This window comes from Chamaea fasciata, unplaced genomic scaffold (assembly GCF_029207755.1).
Source record: "Chamaea fasciata isolate MVZ Bird 193981 ecotype frontalis unplaced genomic scaffold, bChaFas1.0.hap1 SCAF_28, whole genome shotgun sequence".
In the NCBI taxonomy this organism is placed as follows: Eukaryota; Metazoa; Chordata; class Aves; order Passeriformes; family Sylviidae; genus Chamaea; species Chamaea fasciata.
Window position 1 is genome coordinate 5,137,251 of NW_027094113.1, and position 14,089 is coordinate 5,151,339.

General features: G+C 51.0%; 1 protein-coding gene across 3 annotated transcripts in view; it reads left to right on the plus strand.

Moving 5' to 3' along the window:
* The window catches only part of KDM4B (lysine demethylase 4B), a 71,439-nt gene extending 63,614 nt beyond the window's left edge, over window positions 1-7,825 (plus strand). For all 3 annotated transcript variants that reach the window (XM_066205922.1, XM_066205924.1, XM_066205923.1), the window contains 5 exons: window positions 1,704-1,889; window positions 2,338-2,502; window positions 3,213-3,332; window positions 4,166-4,258; window positions 4,926-7,825. In XM_066205922.1, coding sequence (XP_066062019.1) covers window positions 1,704-1,889; window positions 2,338-2,502; window positions 3,213-3,332; window positions 4,166-4,258; window positions 4,926-5,111 — 750 coding nt within the window. In that variant the 3' untranslated portion in view covers window positions 5,112-7,825. The remainder of the gene's footprint in view (window positions 1-1,703; window positions 1,890-2,337; window positions 2,503-3,212; window positions 3,333-4,165; window positions 4,259-4,925) is intronic.
* The last annotated feature ends 6,264 nt before the right edge of the window (window positions 7,826-14,089 follow it).

Consider the following 14,089-nt stretch of genomic DNA (forward strand, 5'->3'; position numbering starts at 1 on the left):
CAGGCAGGGAGGGGAGTGTTGCTCAGGAATAACGAAGAATAAATCTCCTGTTCTTTGGCATCTTTTGCTTTCAAGGAAGAGAATTGTTCCTGGAGAAGGAATCCCAGAATGGTTTGGGTTGGATGGCACCTTGAAGGTTTTGGAGTTCACCCCCTGCCGTGGTCAGGGACACCTTTTGTTCATTTTAGCCATGACAGGCACCTTTGTCTGGTGTGTGTGGTATTAATTCTGCCCTGGTTTGCCTTGTCCCAGCCTCAGATAAAGTAGAGAAGCTGCCCCACCCCTGGAAGTGTCCAAGGCCAGCTTGGACGGGGCAGGGTGGTCGGGATGAGCTTTGTGGTCCTTCCAGCCCAAACCATTCTGGGATTTGCTGATCAGTGACAGGTTCCTGGAAATGTTAAAAACTGAGTGGTGTTTCCAAATGGATCCCTGGAAACATTTTGCAAGCATCCATTCTTTAGACTGGGATTCCCAAAATCTCTTCTTCTATATTTCTGAGTGCTGGAAACAGGACTTGGTGGTGGTGTAGGGAGTGAGGAAATTTATCTTGTTCCCACTACAGCTCCTGCTCACTGTCAGTGCCATCAGGCTCAGGATTTTTAACTTTGAGAAAATGTAGTTTCTTTTTAAGGCAGTCACACGTCTCACATTGATTTACCTAATAACTGGATCTGCTTTGCAGAAAATGAGTGTGAAAATGTCTCCAAGATTTCAGACCTTCCCCCCCCCCCCCATAATTCTGGTGTTTTCATACAATGTTTTCATTTCTTTTGTTTGCAAAACTGACTGAATTATCCACAGTGGCTCATCTGACATGGATGCCAATAAAATATTTATGGTTGATATGCTTATGCATCTAAAACAAACACACATTATTTTTGTTCCATTATATGATTTTATATTCCATGAGATCTAATCAATACAATGTCCCATTAAATATAGTCGAGAAAATTGCCACCCAGTTACTGTGTTCTGTTCCTTCAGAAAAATGGAAATGTTATTTTCCAGCAGTGCACCTGTGAGGATCCAGCTGCTGCTGGAACTAATGAAATGTGAGGAGGGTGAGGGTGCAGCAGTTCTCTGGTGCCGCTGGTTCCAGTGAGCCCAGTCCAAACCGGGGTCCGGCCTGTCGGTGCCCAGTGGGGCTCTGCGGGTGCTGGCGTGGCCACAGGGGTGCTGAGACAGGGACTGACAGTTCACTGGAGTTCCTTGGCTTGCAGAGCCCTGAGTGGGTGCACACAGACAGCCCTGGCCGTGGCACAGAGCATCCCTTGGGCTGGGGCCCTGCAGCCACAGGCTCTGTGCTGTGCCCATCCCGTGGGGGCTGCGGGCTGTCTGCAGGGCCCCAGAGCTGTGTGTGTGTGAGCCAGCTGTGTTCCCTTGCACAGCTGTGTGTGTGAGCCAGCTGTGTTCCCTTGCACAGCTGTGTGTGTGTGAGCCAGCTGTGTTCCCTTGCACAGCTGTGTGTGTGTGAGCCAGCTGTGTTCCCTTGCACAGCTGTGTGTGTGTGAGCCAGCTGTGTTCCCTTGCACAGCTGTGTGTGTGAGCCAGCTGTGTTCCCAAACAGAGGTGTCTCACTCCAGCTGTGTTCCCTTGCACAGCTGTGTGTGTGTGAGCCAGCTGTGTTCCCTTGCACAGCTGTGTGTGTGAGCCAGCTGTGTTCCCTCGCAGAGGTGTCTCACTCCAGCTGTGTTCCCTTGCAGAGGTGTGTGTACTGCAGGAAGAGGATGAAGAAGGTGTCAGGGGCCTGTGTCCAGTGCTCCTTCGAGCACTGCTCCACGTCCTTCCACGTGACGTGCGCGCACGCGGCCGGCGTGCCCATGGAGCCCGACGACTGGCCCTACGTGGTGTCCATCACCTGCTTCAAGCACAGAGCAGCAAACCAGAACGTAGGCTTTGGCCTTTGGGGGCTGGATTGGGGGATTTGGGGTTTGGTTGGGTTGTTTGGTTTCTGGAGTTTTTTAAAGTAGTTTCTCTCTGCCTGTGTTGGCTCAGAACGTTTTGTGCTTTTAATGCAGAAGGATTGTTGGGGCTGGCTGTAATCTGCGAGAGGGCTGGTTTGGATGGGATGTTGGGAAGGAATTCCTGGCTGTGAAGGGCGTAAGACAGTGGCACAGGGTGCCCAGAGCAGCTGTGGCTGCCCCTGGATCCCTGGCAGTGCCCAAGGCCAGGCTGGACACTGGGGCTTGGAGCAGCCTGGGCAGGGGCAGGTGTCCCTGCCGTGGCACTGGCTGGGCTTTAGGGTCCTTCCCACCCAAACCATTCCATGGCTCCGTGGAACTTTGGGCACAGCCTTTGCAGCTGTGGCTGGCACTGATGCTGCTGTGTCCCCCACAGGTCCCATTCCGGAGGGAGGTGGCCCTGGGGCAGGCAGTGATCACCAAGAACAGGAACGGGCTCTACTATCGCTGCAGGGTCATCGGCACCAGCACACAGACCTTCTACGAAGTGAACTTCGACGACGGCTCCTACAGTGACAACGTTTACCCCGAGAGCATCATTGTAAGGCAGCCTGGGGACACTCCTGTGTCGCACACAGCACAAGCTCCTCTGTGCCTTGGGGTGGAACAGCAAAGCCAAACTTCACTTTTTCATTTTAATTTTTAAGTTGCTGCTTGCCTAGGAAATCTCATCCTGCTCTTCGTGACAGATCTTGTTTCTGACATTATCTCATTTAGTTTTTGGTTGCTTTACAAAGATGTGATCTTGCTGAATGCAGATGACTTCACAGAAAGCAGTGTTTGTTCTAAGTTTCATCCTATTTGTTTTGTGGTTGAATAATCTTATTTTTCAACTGACAAGTGTGATTCATGGGGGAAGCAGATTGTCCGTGAGCACTTCTGGTTCAAAACAGGGAATTCACTTAATAGAGGGAATGTCTAGAAGAGGCTGATTTGTCAGCTCATGCATTGCCTCCCTGATTGTGCCACTGATTCACTGAGTTGCCCTGCTTGTTTTTGAGATCCAGGAGATGTGATGTTGTGGGATTTGTAATGAGAAATGTCCACGGGCTGGGGGCTGTCAGCAGAAGGAGCTGCCAGAGTTGATTGCTGGTCTCTCAGGCTGGTTCTGTTTGAGATGCCCACAATTAATCACAAGTGCAGAAATGGATCTCGCTGCTCGTTGCAGTGCTTTGTGATTTTAGCACACGCACCTCTGGCTGCTGAGCCCTGCTGGGTTTGTGTCTCTGACCCCTCTCTCTGTGTCCTCAGAGCAGGGACTGCCTCCAGCTGGGGCCGCCCCTGGAGGGGGAGCTGGTGCAGCTGCAGTGGACGGACGGGATCGTCTACAAGGCCAAGTTCATTGCAGCCCAGATCAGTCACATCTACCAGGTGAGTGTGCCAGGGGCATCCCAGCCCTGGGAGCTGATCCTGCACCAGGGATGGGCTGCTGGAGCTGGGCAGAGCAGGAGGAGGCTTTGGGAGCACAGATGAGTTATTCCCTCTGTGTTTGTCCGGCCTGAACTCCACACCTCCATTAAACTGTGCTCTGTGTCCTTCTGCCTTATGCAGAAAAGTGTATTAAAGTCCTGGGCAAAGGAAATAAGAATCCCTTAAAAACTTTTAATAGTTTTAACATTTTGCTGTGCACGTTCCCATGAATAAACATCCCTGGAACATCTGATGCATAATTCATGATATAATCAGTGCTTAGCAAAAAGGGTTTCATGGGAGGAGTTTTTTTGTACCTGGCTGACTATTTCTGCTGGTTGAAATACAAATGTACTTTGGTAGCTGCAGTTGTTTCCGTGTGACCTGTGAAAACGCTTTGTTTAAGATGAAAGAAATTCTTATTACCATACTGGCCTGAATACAGGGCTGCTTTTATTACAAGTGAAAAGCTGCTTTTTTCAGGATATGAATCAAAAATCAGTAGCAATGCGAGGTGCTGGGCCAGCTGGAGTACAGATATTTTGGGATCCGTGGAGCACTGAATGAACCCACTTGGCTAAGACAGAGGTGCCTGAGCAGCCCTGAAAGCTGCACTTTTTGGGCTCAGCGTCCTCAGCAGAGCTGGGGAGGGCTCATTCCCCAGCAGCCCTGGAGACATCCATGGGAGCTGGCCCCTGGTGGCTCCCGGGTGCTCCTGGAGGGCCCAGGGGTGGCACAGGCTGGGCATGGGCTGGGCAGAGGCTGCTCTGAGTTCATCTCCTGCCTCCCTGCAGGTGGAGTTTGAAGATGGCTCTCAGCTCATGGTGAAGCGTGGGGATATTTATACCTTGGAGGAAGAGCTTCCCAAGAGAGTCAAGTCTCGCCTGGTGGGTACCAAAATAGCAAACAATAAACCAGCTGCAGCCTGCAGAACCCCCTCACATTCTCTTCATGTATTTTTTAGACATTAGGTGAATGCAGCCTCCAGTTCCTGTGGCTGTAAAACTGCTTGTCATTCCCAAAATACACGCAGTGAAGAAATCTGGCCATGAATGCTTGAGAGGCACAGAAACGATTTTCCCTTGCACGTGTTCAGCTCAGAGTTTTATTTTCTCTGGTTAAAAGATTACGTTCAGATCATTTTCCACCATATGAATTCAGTTCTGTGGAGTCATCCTGTCCAGGTGTGAGGTGAGCTGGGCTGCAGCTCAGGGGTTTCTGGAGAACTGATTATCACCCTGGGACCAAACCCCCTTTCCTCACCAAACTGGAGATTTAGAGTGTGACTCTTACCTATAAATCTCCCAATCTACAAGATCAGGCTGCCTTGAAGTGCATAGAGTGGAATTACTGAGCGTAGAGAAGATGAGGGATTTATTTCGTGGCTTTGTTTTGGTTCCAGACCTGCCGGGTCTTTGCTTTACCCTTCAAGGCCGTTTCATCTAAGCAGGCGATGGGGCTGGAGAACGCCCAGACTGTTCCCAGCCCAGGGGGACGGTGGCTCTCTCCCTGTTTCCTGCTGTGCCCCTAATGGTTGTTTTGTGTCTCCTGCAGTCCCTCAGCACTGGGGCCCCTCAGGAAGATGTATTTTCGGGGGATGAAGTGAGAGCAGCCAAGCGTCCCCGGCTGGGGAATCCCAGGAATCCTGAAGAATATGGACAAACCCCAGATTACTTGGCCTTTATGGAGAGCCTGCTGCAGACACAGTACCAGCCTGGGACTCAGAGCAACATGTTTTAACCAGGATTCATTCAGAATATTCAATTAACCCTTTTTGAGTCGGTGGAAAAACAAATAGGAAACTGTGGAATGGAAGACCAGCCCTGTGCAATAGCCTGCTGTGAATTTCTTTCATCTCCTCTTGGTTTGGACTGCAGGAAATCCCTGTCTGGCTGCTACCTCGACCTTGCCAGGAGTTGCTGACCAAGAGCTGGGGAGCTTGGAAACCCCTTCAGCTTTTCACACGGAGACTTTGGAAGAGTTTCTACAGATGGAGCTTTGTGACTGGTTCTTTTTTATGAGGATAGGGTTAAAATTTAACAAAATGACTTTTTCAAACCTGTCAAACTTTTGTCTTTCAAGGTGCTATTACATTGACTACTGAAGCAGCCTTTGGAATCGTGTTTTCTGTACATAGACGCCACCTTTGTGAAGTTTTCTATGAATGAGCATTATTAAAAAAAAAAAAGCAAGCAAAAATAGGAAAACGAAAGTTTCCTCAAAACATTTTTCTAGATTATGGCTTTAAAACAGAAAATAAATGAAATCCTCCCCCCTCACCCCCAAACGAATCGTGACTGACGTTACAGCGGGGAGAGGGAGAGCAAGAGCAGATGTCCTGGAATGTTCTGGGTTCTTCTTTTGTAAAGAAACACTACCTTTGTAAGCTGGGGAAGTGGGGGAAGAAAGTTCACGGCTGGGATGTTTCTGCCCTTGGCTCTCTGCAGGCCCTGGGGTGGCTGTTGGCATCGCTGCCACGTCCCAGGGAGGGCCCTGGGGGAGAGATGGCCAGGTTTGGGTCATTGCTGTCAGCTTCCTTCCCCATCTCGGCCGTCACAGTTGCTTTCTAGTTCAGGATCAGCATGGCTTTGAGTTCCAGTGTGCCACCCTGGTTTGGCAAGTGTTCTGTTGCTGTTTGTGTTCCTTCCCTTCGAGCCGCGGCGAGAGCTCCGGGGGCTGCTCCCAGCACTTCTCCCCCAGGAAAAGTCTCTTTCCTTTGTCTCTTCTTTCTTTTTTTTTTCTTTTTTTCCTTTTTTTTTTTTTTTTTGAGTTGTGCTCCTTACAGTGTGAGAATCATTCCATGACAGAAGCTTGGGAGGTGTTTGTATGTTTTTCTTTTATCCTATTAAAGAAGAAATGCCCCAAACATCTGATTGTCGTGACATCCTTTCCTTAAGTAAAGACTGAGCCTGTGAGTTGCTCCTGGGGAAGAGGAGTGCAAGCCCTGCCTTTGACTGGACTCAGCCCACTGAGGATTGCAGGAGCATTGAAGGCAAACCCCGAAGTGTTGAGGGAGCAGCTCCCAGCTGGACGCCCGGAAACCCCCCGAGGAGCTGCTGTGGAGCAGTGCTGGGGAAAGAGCCTGATCCAAACCCTGCCGGAGGCACTCCAAGTCTTCCACCCTCTCTGGAGGACCTCAGTCAGTTCACAGGGAGACAACGAGGCAGTGCTGGCCCGAGCTGGGAAGGTTCAGGGGCAGGGGGAGAGGGCACCCGGGCCCTCCCCTCCCTCCTCGGGCCAGCCAGACAACCTGGAATGCTGCACTGCAATCTTTTCCACTTAATTCCCTGAAATTGCTGGATGGAGAGAGACAATATTCTTGTTTTTATTATTATTTCTAAGCCCCTTTGCAAGGTGGTCGTTGTTCCGGGGAGAGGCTGTTAAGCAACGCTCTGGCTGGATCTTTAAGGGAATAAGTGGGAAGGATTTGTGGGCTAGCAGATGGTAGATTAGCATCTTAAGAGACTCCATGGGTATTAAACTGTCCTAGTGAAAGAGTGGAGATAGAATAAAGCAATTTAATTTTTTTTTCCCTTTGGTTTTGTTCTCCCTTGGGGATTGGAGTTCCCATCCTTTCCCTGCCTCTGCTCCGGGCCCTTTCCGTGTGCGTGGCTGCGCCTGCGTGGTTGGAAGGCCTTGGGCACAGGGTTCTGCTTTGGGGTTGGTTTTTTTCTTTTTTGTTTCTGAGTTCTTGACGTTTTTCAGTAGATGTCTCCACGAATAAAACCAAACTGAGGCTAATAAAAGTTTAAAAAACTGGCAAGGTTCTCCCGAGCCTCGGTTGTTCCTCCTACAGAGCTGTCTCCTGTCGGATGAAATGTGATTAAATAGGAAACTTGCTGTATTAAAGACTAAGAATGTTGCCAGGCCACGAGAGAAATATTTAAAACAATTCAAAGAGAAATTTACCCAGCAGAGGATTTTTTTTTTTGGAGGTGGGAGGGGAGGGTGGGATGGGAGGAGTGGTTGTGAGCGACGGGGAATTTCCTCTGCATGCTCGAGTCCTGCAATAGCACCCTTGCTGTATCCATATGTACCTTCCCCAAATACTATTTATATTGTAAAAACAGAAGTGTGTTTCCTCACCCCATATCCAGATGCTGAGTTATGTTGAAACATGAACCTGGAACTGTGGAATGCCCTTCCTTGGTGCAAGGGTCTTCTCTCTTTTTGTTGATTTTTAGATCCCTCCTTTTGGTTTTGGAATGGCTTGTGCAGGTTCAGGATAGTGATGGCCTCTGGGCATCAGCCTACTGAAAAGGAAATAGGAAATGCACATTCCTACCCCTTCCTCCAGTGAAATATATTTGTAAGTGTCTGATTATGTGTTATAAAAATAATGATTTTTTTCCCTACTCCCCCTAGATTAAGGCTGTGATGTATTTTTTGCCTATTTTTTTCTCTGCCTCTAGGTTCAAAATGAATTAAAGGCTGTTGAGCATTTCAGAATGACACTTTTTGGGGGGTTGAAGTCTCTTCATTTCTAAGTTTAGAGTCTTTTGTTCAGCAGGAGGTCGTTGAACCTCCTCAAACAGCATCTCCCTGAAACTTCATTTAAGCACCTTAAATTTCCCATCCTGAGCTTTTTGATAAATTCCTCTGCAGTTACTGCAGGATGAGGCTGGACCTGAAGCTGCAGGAACAGAGTGAACAAATTTCCTGGGACTCCAGGGGAAAGATTCCTGAGGAGCCCCTGTGGGTTCCTGATTTCCAGGTCATCTCTTGTTCCTTGTCCCGTGAACAACTGTGCTGGCACAGGCACACATAAAAAAAGGCAGTTTTGGCACAATCCTGAGCCTCAAATGAGCCGGAGCTGTTGACACAGAATTATTTGGCAGCTTTGATAGCAGGAGAAGAGAAGTCCTTGGGTTGCTTGCTCACCAATAGAAAATCACTGGGAGTTATTTATTCTGCATGAGAGAAGCAAAACAATTAAATTTTTGGTTTCCAAGAGGGGAAATGTAAAGGTCACTGTGCAAGTTCTGTTTGGAATTACAGAGCGACCACAGCTCCACCGCTTTTCCTGTGGAACAAACAGGATTTGGGCTGTGTTTCAGCACAGTTCACTTTGGCTCACCTCTCCACCCCAGCCTTGCCATTTCACATGCCAGCTGCTAATGTCCCCTAGCAAACGAGCTCGCAGCCAGTCTGTCCCTGAAACAGGAGTGAGGCCCTCCCCTGTGCCCCAGATCAGGGTTTAAAAATAAAGAAATGGCCAGATCCACTGCTCATCTGCTTCATTTAACAGAGCCATCTCTGGAAAACGCAGCAAATTGTCTTTGATTAGGAGTGAATGGTCAGTTACCCATGATCCGGGCCAAGATGCTGCTGCTTGGAGAGGAGCAGGGATTCATCTGCCTGACTGGAGAGAGGAATCTGGGCTGATGGGGGGTGCAGAAGGGTCTCTGGGCACTTTTCTCTGGGGAGAAGCCACGAGGTGGGAGAAGGGCCCTGCTGCAGGTCTGGTTTGCTGTGGCTCTGCCTAGAGCTGGTTCCCCTCCCTCTGTTACCTGAGCGGCTCAGAGCCACCTGGAGCTGGAGACGTGGGGGATTAATCTGGGCTTCAGCTGTGACATGGAATTAACGCTGCAATCCGGGGCTTTGTGGCCTGGCTTGGGTGATTAGTGTGAGATTTTTGTCAGCGCGAAGTGAAAAATCTGCCTGAGCACGACTGTGTGAGATCCCTGTGCTCGGGGGCGGGCCTGGGTTACAGCAGCAATTTATCATCACATTTATCACTAATTCAGCCCAGAGACAATTGGCTGCTTGTTAAATGCTGCCATTTCTCTCCCTTTTGTGATACTCCCAAATCAAGGACTTGGTCCATTTTTGTCCAAATCAATTTCCCTGCGGTTTTTCTCAGGTGTGAGACGTGTCCTGGGGTTTTTTCCTGGCTGGGGTTTGGGTGTTTGTGCTCAGACCCGAGTGGTGAAACACCATCCTTTTCCCTTTTCCCTTTTCCCTTTTCCCTTTTCCCTTTTCCCTTTTCCCTTTTCCCTTTTCCCTTTTCCCTTTTCCCTTTTCCCTTTTCCCTTTTCCCGTTCCCACCAGTGCAGCCGCTGCCCCGCAGTTCCCTGCAGTTCATGGCTATAATCTGGTTTTACTCCTGCCGTCCTCCTCCTCGTCATTTTCGCGTCAGTGCTCAGTGGGAGAAGTTTTTCCCTTTGTACGGCTTTGCTTTCAATTTAACAACTCTGCTTCCCTGTAGAAAAATTGCAAACAGCCTCTCCCAGCTGCTTTGTTCCTACTCCACGTTCGTTTCTTTCCTCAGGATTTGTCTGCAGTGTTGGGAGAGGAGGAAGAAAATTCCCTCCACGAGCAGGCTGCCAGTTCAAGGAGCTCCTGGTGTTTCCCTTGGGGCTTCCTCCAGTCCAGAGCAAGGAAAACAAATTAAAACCAAGGTGGTGGAACCCACCAGAATATTTTACACTTATTTTCGAGATTCATTAACTCCAGAGTAGATCGGGGAAATGCACGGCGTTGTGTTTTTGTGTTGCTGGAGCATCCTGTGTGCGTAATTTGGGGTGAGATTAATTCCTGCGTGATAAAGGAACGAAAAACCGCAGTGGAGAGAGGCTTGTGCCCTGGAAATGGTTTCCAGACTCTGCTAGAACACGGTGAAACAGGATAATGGGAAAAATAATGGGAAATGTGGTTTGCTGTGTAATCACTGTCCTCTGGAGGGTTTATTTTGGTGACTCAGCAGACACAGAAATGAAAACTTGAGGCATTTGGCCACTGCCAAGGTCGTGGCTGCTGCTCTTACCGCAGGACTTGAAGTTTCACAATAAATTTGGGGCCAAAGGAAGGAGAATTCCAAGGTGTTTGTGGGGCCTCGGCAGCTGCCTGCACACAGGGACAGACAGGGGCCTGGCACTGCGATTAGGAGAGGGGAGAATTATTCCAAGTGCTGAGTTTCTTTAAAGTGATTGTTTGTGTCCAAGTCAGCTCTGCCCTGCTCTGCTCGGCACTGCCGAAGAGGGGGATTAAACTGGGAGGAAAAGAAGAGAGAACAGGGAAGGTTTTAGTGCTGTGAATGTTTGGGATCCACCCGAGGTTGTCAGCGAGGTGTAAAACCACCTTTGGCTCAGCTCCAGCGTCCCCCTGGCCAGGAGAGGCTCGGGAAGCGCCGGGAGAGGCACGGGCAGGGCTGGGAGGATGCTCCGGGAGCAGGAGCGAGGTTTAACCCACCGAAAGCTCAGGTTTAGTTCTGTCAGCCCGGGCTGGGCTGGGAGGATGCTCCGGGAGCAGGAGCGAGGTTTAACCCACCGAAAGCTCAGGTTTAGTTCTGTCAGCCCGGGCTGGGCTGGGAGGATGCTCCGGGAGCAGGAGCGAGGTTTAACCCACCGAAAGCTCAGGTTTAGTTCTGTCAACCCGGGCTGGGCTGGGAGGATGCTCCGGGAGGAGGAGCGAGGTTTAACCCACCGAAAGCTCGGGTTTAGTTCTGTCAGCCCGGGCTGGGCTGGGCTGGGCTGGGCTGGGCTGGGCTGGGGCAGCTCCAGGGAAGGGAGGAACCCGCCCGGAGCTGCCCAGGCTCCACCAGAGACCCCCGGCTGTGTCTCCCCTCCCCTGGCAGGAGCAGACAAAAGCCGAGGTCTGATAATGGAATCTGGTTGGAACAGCTGTCTGCTGACAAGTATAATAAACTGTATTAATGGTGTCATTATTATTCCCTAATTAAAAGCTAATAACTAAGAGTTAATTGCCTTTAAAAGATGAAGCAGCGCCATGGCAGGGATTTATCTCTGTTTTTCTTTGCTCGCCTGGCTGTGCTGATATTTTCAGGCTAATTAATTGAATCAAATCTAACTGAAAACTAATAATCTCTCTGTGTCGATTCAGCCAATTGAATTAAAAGGTATTTGCCGTGTGCTGGGCTTAAACAAGCCCTCACCTATTTCTAAAAATATAAATATACATCTCTGTGTGTGTTCTTTGCGGTTTGCCACCACAGGGTCAGCAGGACACGGGCACAGACTCGGTGGGAAAAGGTTTGGATGAGGAAAAGTTTCTGCTCGTGTTCAGAGGAGGGACGTGGAGCTTCCCAAAGCCACAGGCCTGGGTGGGATTTGGGGAGGGAATTCCTCCCTGGGAGGGGTCAGGCCCTGGAATGGAATTCCCAGAGCAGCCGTGGCTGCCCCGGGATCCCCTGGCAGTGCCCGGGGCCGGGCTGGGGCAGTGGAGGGTCCCTGCCTCGGTGCAGACACAGCTCCTGCTGCTGCTGTCCCCATGTCCCCAGCCCCGCTGTCCCCACTCCCCCAGCCCCGCTGTCCCCATGTCCCCAGCCCCGCTGTCCCCATGTCCCCAGCCCCGCTGTCCCCATGTCCCCAACCCTGCTGTCCCCACGTCCCCAGCCCCACTGTCCCCATGTCCCCAGCCCCGCTGTCCCCAGCCCCGCTGTCCCCATGTCCCCAACCCTGCTGTCCCCATGTCCCCAGCCCCGCTGTCCCCATGTCCCCAGCCCCGCTGTCCCCATGTCCCCAGCCCCGCTGTCCCCAGCCCCGCTGTCCCCATGTCCCCAGCCCCGCTGTCCCCAGCCCCGCTGTCCCCATGTCCCCAGCCCCGCTGTCCCCAGCCCCGCTGTCCCCACTCCCCCAGCCCCGCTGTCCCCAACCCTGCTGTCCCCACGTCCCCAGCCCCGCTGTCCCCTGGGAGGTGTTTTTGGGGTGCAGCCACAGAACCGTGGGCGAAGCTCCCCAAAAAGCGACCCCTCTGTGAGCTCCGGCACTGGTGTGGTGCCAGTGGAAAGGAACCAAATGTTCTCTTTGGAAGTTCACTTTATCAGTGTTAATCTTCTGCGTGGAGTAAATTTTGTTAAAGTTCCCCAAAGAGCAAATTGTAAATTCATTAGTGCCCGTTTTGGACTGCACCTTCCCTCATTTTGGGGAAAAAGGAGATTAGAAGTCATCTGGGCTCCGTGATAATTAAAAAGAAGATGCTCAAACATAATTCTTAATTAAACAGTAATGAGATAAGAACTTGTGTAGTCTGCTTTTGGTCTGTTGGAAAGATGCAGAGGTTCCCATTGTAATTATGTGATTTATGATCTCCCACACAAAGATGTAATTAGTTTTTTCTCCCCCCTTTAAAAATTTTAAACATTATTTAGATAAAAAATTGTGCAGCAGTTTGGATCTGCTTTTCCTGAGGGAATAGTAATTTGGTTTGAATTATCTTTAGGTTTCAACCTAAAAAAAGGTTTTGTAGCTAAAAAGGGGATACCCTAAAATATGACCCCTCCTGTTTTGGTGTTGTATTTCTGGCCGGTTTGGTGCTGTATTTCTGGCCGGTTTGGTGCTGTATTTCTGGCCGGTTTGGTGCTGTATTTCTGGCCGGTTTGGTGCTGTATTTCTGGCCGGTTTGGTGCTGTATTTCTGGCCGGTTTGGTGTTGTATTTCTGGCCGGTTCGGTGTTGTATTTCTGGCCGGTTTGGTGTTGTATTTCTGGCCGGTTTGGTGCTGTATTTCTGGCCGGTTTGGTGTTGTATTTCTGGCCGGTTCGGTGTTGTATTTCTGGCCGGTTTGGTGTTGTATTTCTGGCCGGTTTGGTGTTGTATTTCTGGCCGGTTTGGTGCTGTATTTCTGGCCGGTTTGGTGTTGTATTTCTGGCCGGTTTGGTGCTGTATTTGTGGCCGGTTTGGTGTTGTATTTCTGGCCGGTTTGGTGCTGTATTTCTGGCCGGTTTGGTGCTGCATTTCTGGCCGGTTTGGTGCTGTATTTCTGGCCGGTTTGGTGTTGTATTTCTGGCCGGTTTGGTGCTGTATTTCTGGCCGGTTTGGTGTTGTATTTCTGGCTGGTTTGGTGCTGCATTTCTGGCCGGTTTGGTGTTTTTCTGGCCGGTTTTGGTGGTATATTTATTCCCCCGGGAAGTGCTCGGCCCTCCCGGGCCCGGGATGGGAGAGGTGGAACCCGGTTCTGCTGTTCAGCAATTTCCTGAACAACACCTTACACGGCTCAGGCGGAACGTTGTATATTTAAAGAGATTTTTTTTTTTAATCATTTGGACACGATTCTTTTCCCGAGGGGTTTCTTATCCTCGGTAAGCCCGGGATAAAGCCCTTGTGTAACCCATTAATCCGGGATTGCCATCTGCACCCTGCGTGCGCCCCGTGTGTGCGGGCCCGGGCACGGCGCAGATGGAGCCAGCCCGAACTCCTCCGTGGGGATTTGGGAATTTCTCCCTCTGACGGCTGCGGGGAGCCGGGCCCGAGTGTTCGGGGGGATAAAGGCACGGCGGGCTCGGGGCCGGGGGCTGTGATCCCTGGGCAGATTGCAGAGGGATCCCCCGGTGCTCCTGCTCTGCAGACCGAGGGGTGGGTAAGGGGACAATGGGAAAACGGGAGATCAGAGCTGGACTGGCGTGAAAACATCAAAGGGCTGGGCAGAGGCTGTGGTTATCGCACAGCAAAAAGGCTTCAGCCATCCCCTGGGCACCCCACCCTGCAGGGACGGCGGCAGGGACACAGGGACAGGGATGGGACAGGGACAGGGACACAGGGACAGGGACACAGGGACAGGACAGGGACACAGGGACAGGACAGGGACAGGGATGGGACAGGGACAGGGACACAGGGACAGGGACACAGGGACAGGACAGGGACACAGGGACAGGACAGGGACAGGGATGGGACAGGGACAGGGACACAGGGACAGGGACACAGGGACAGGACAGGGACACAGGGACAGGGACACAGGGACAGGACAGGGACACAGGGACAG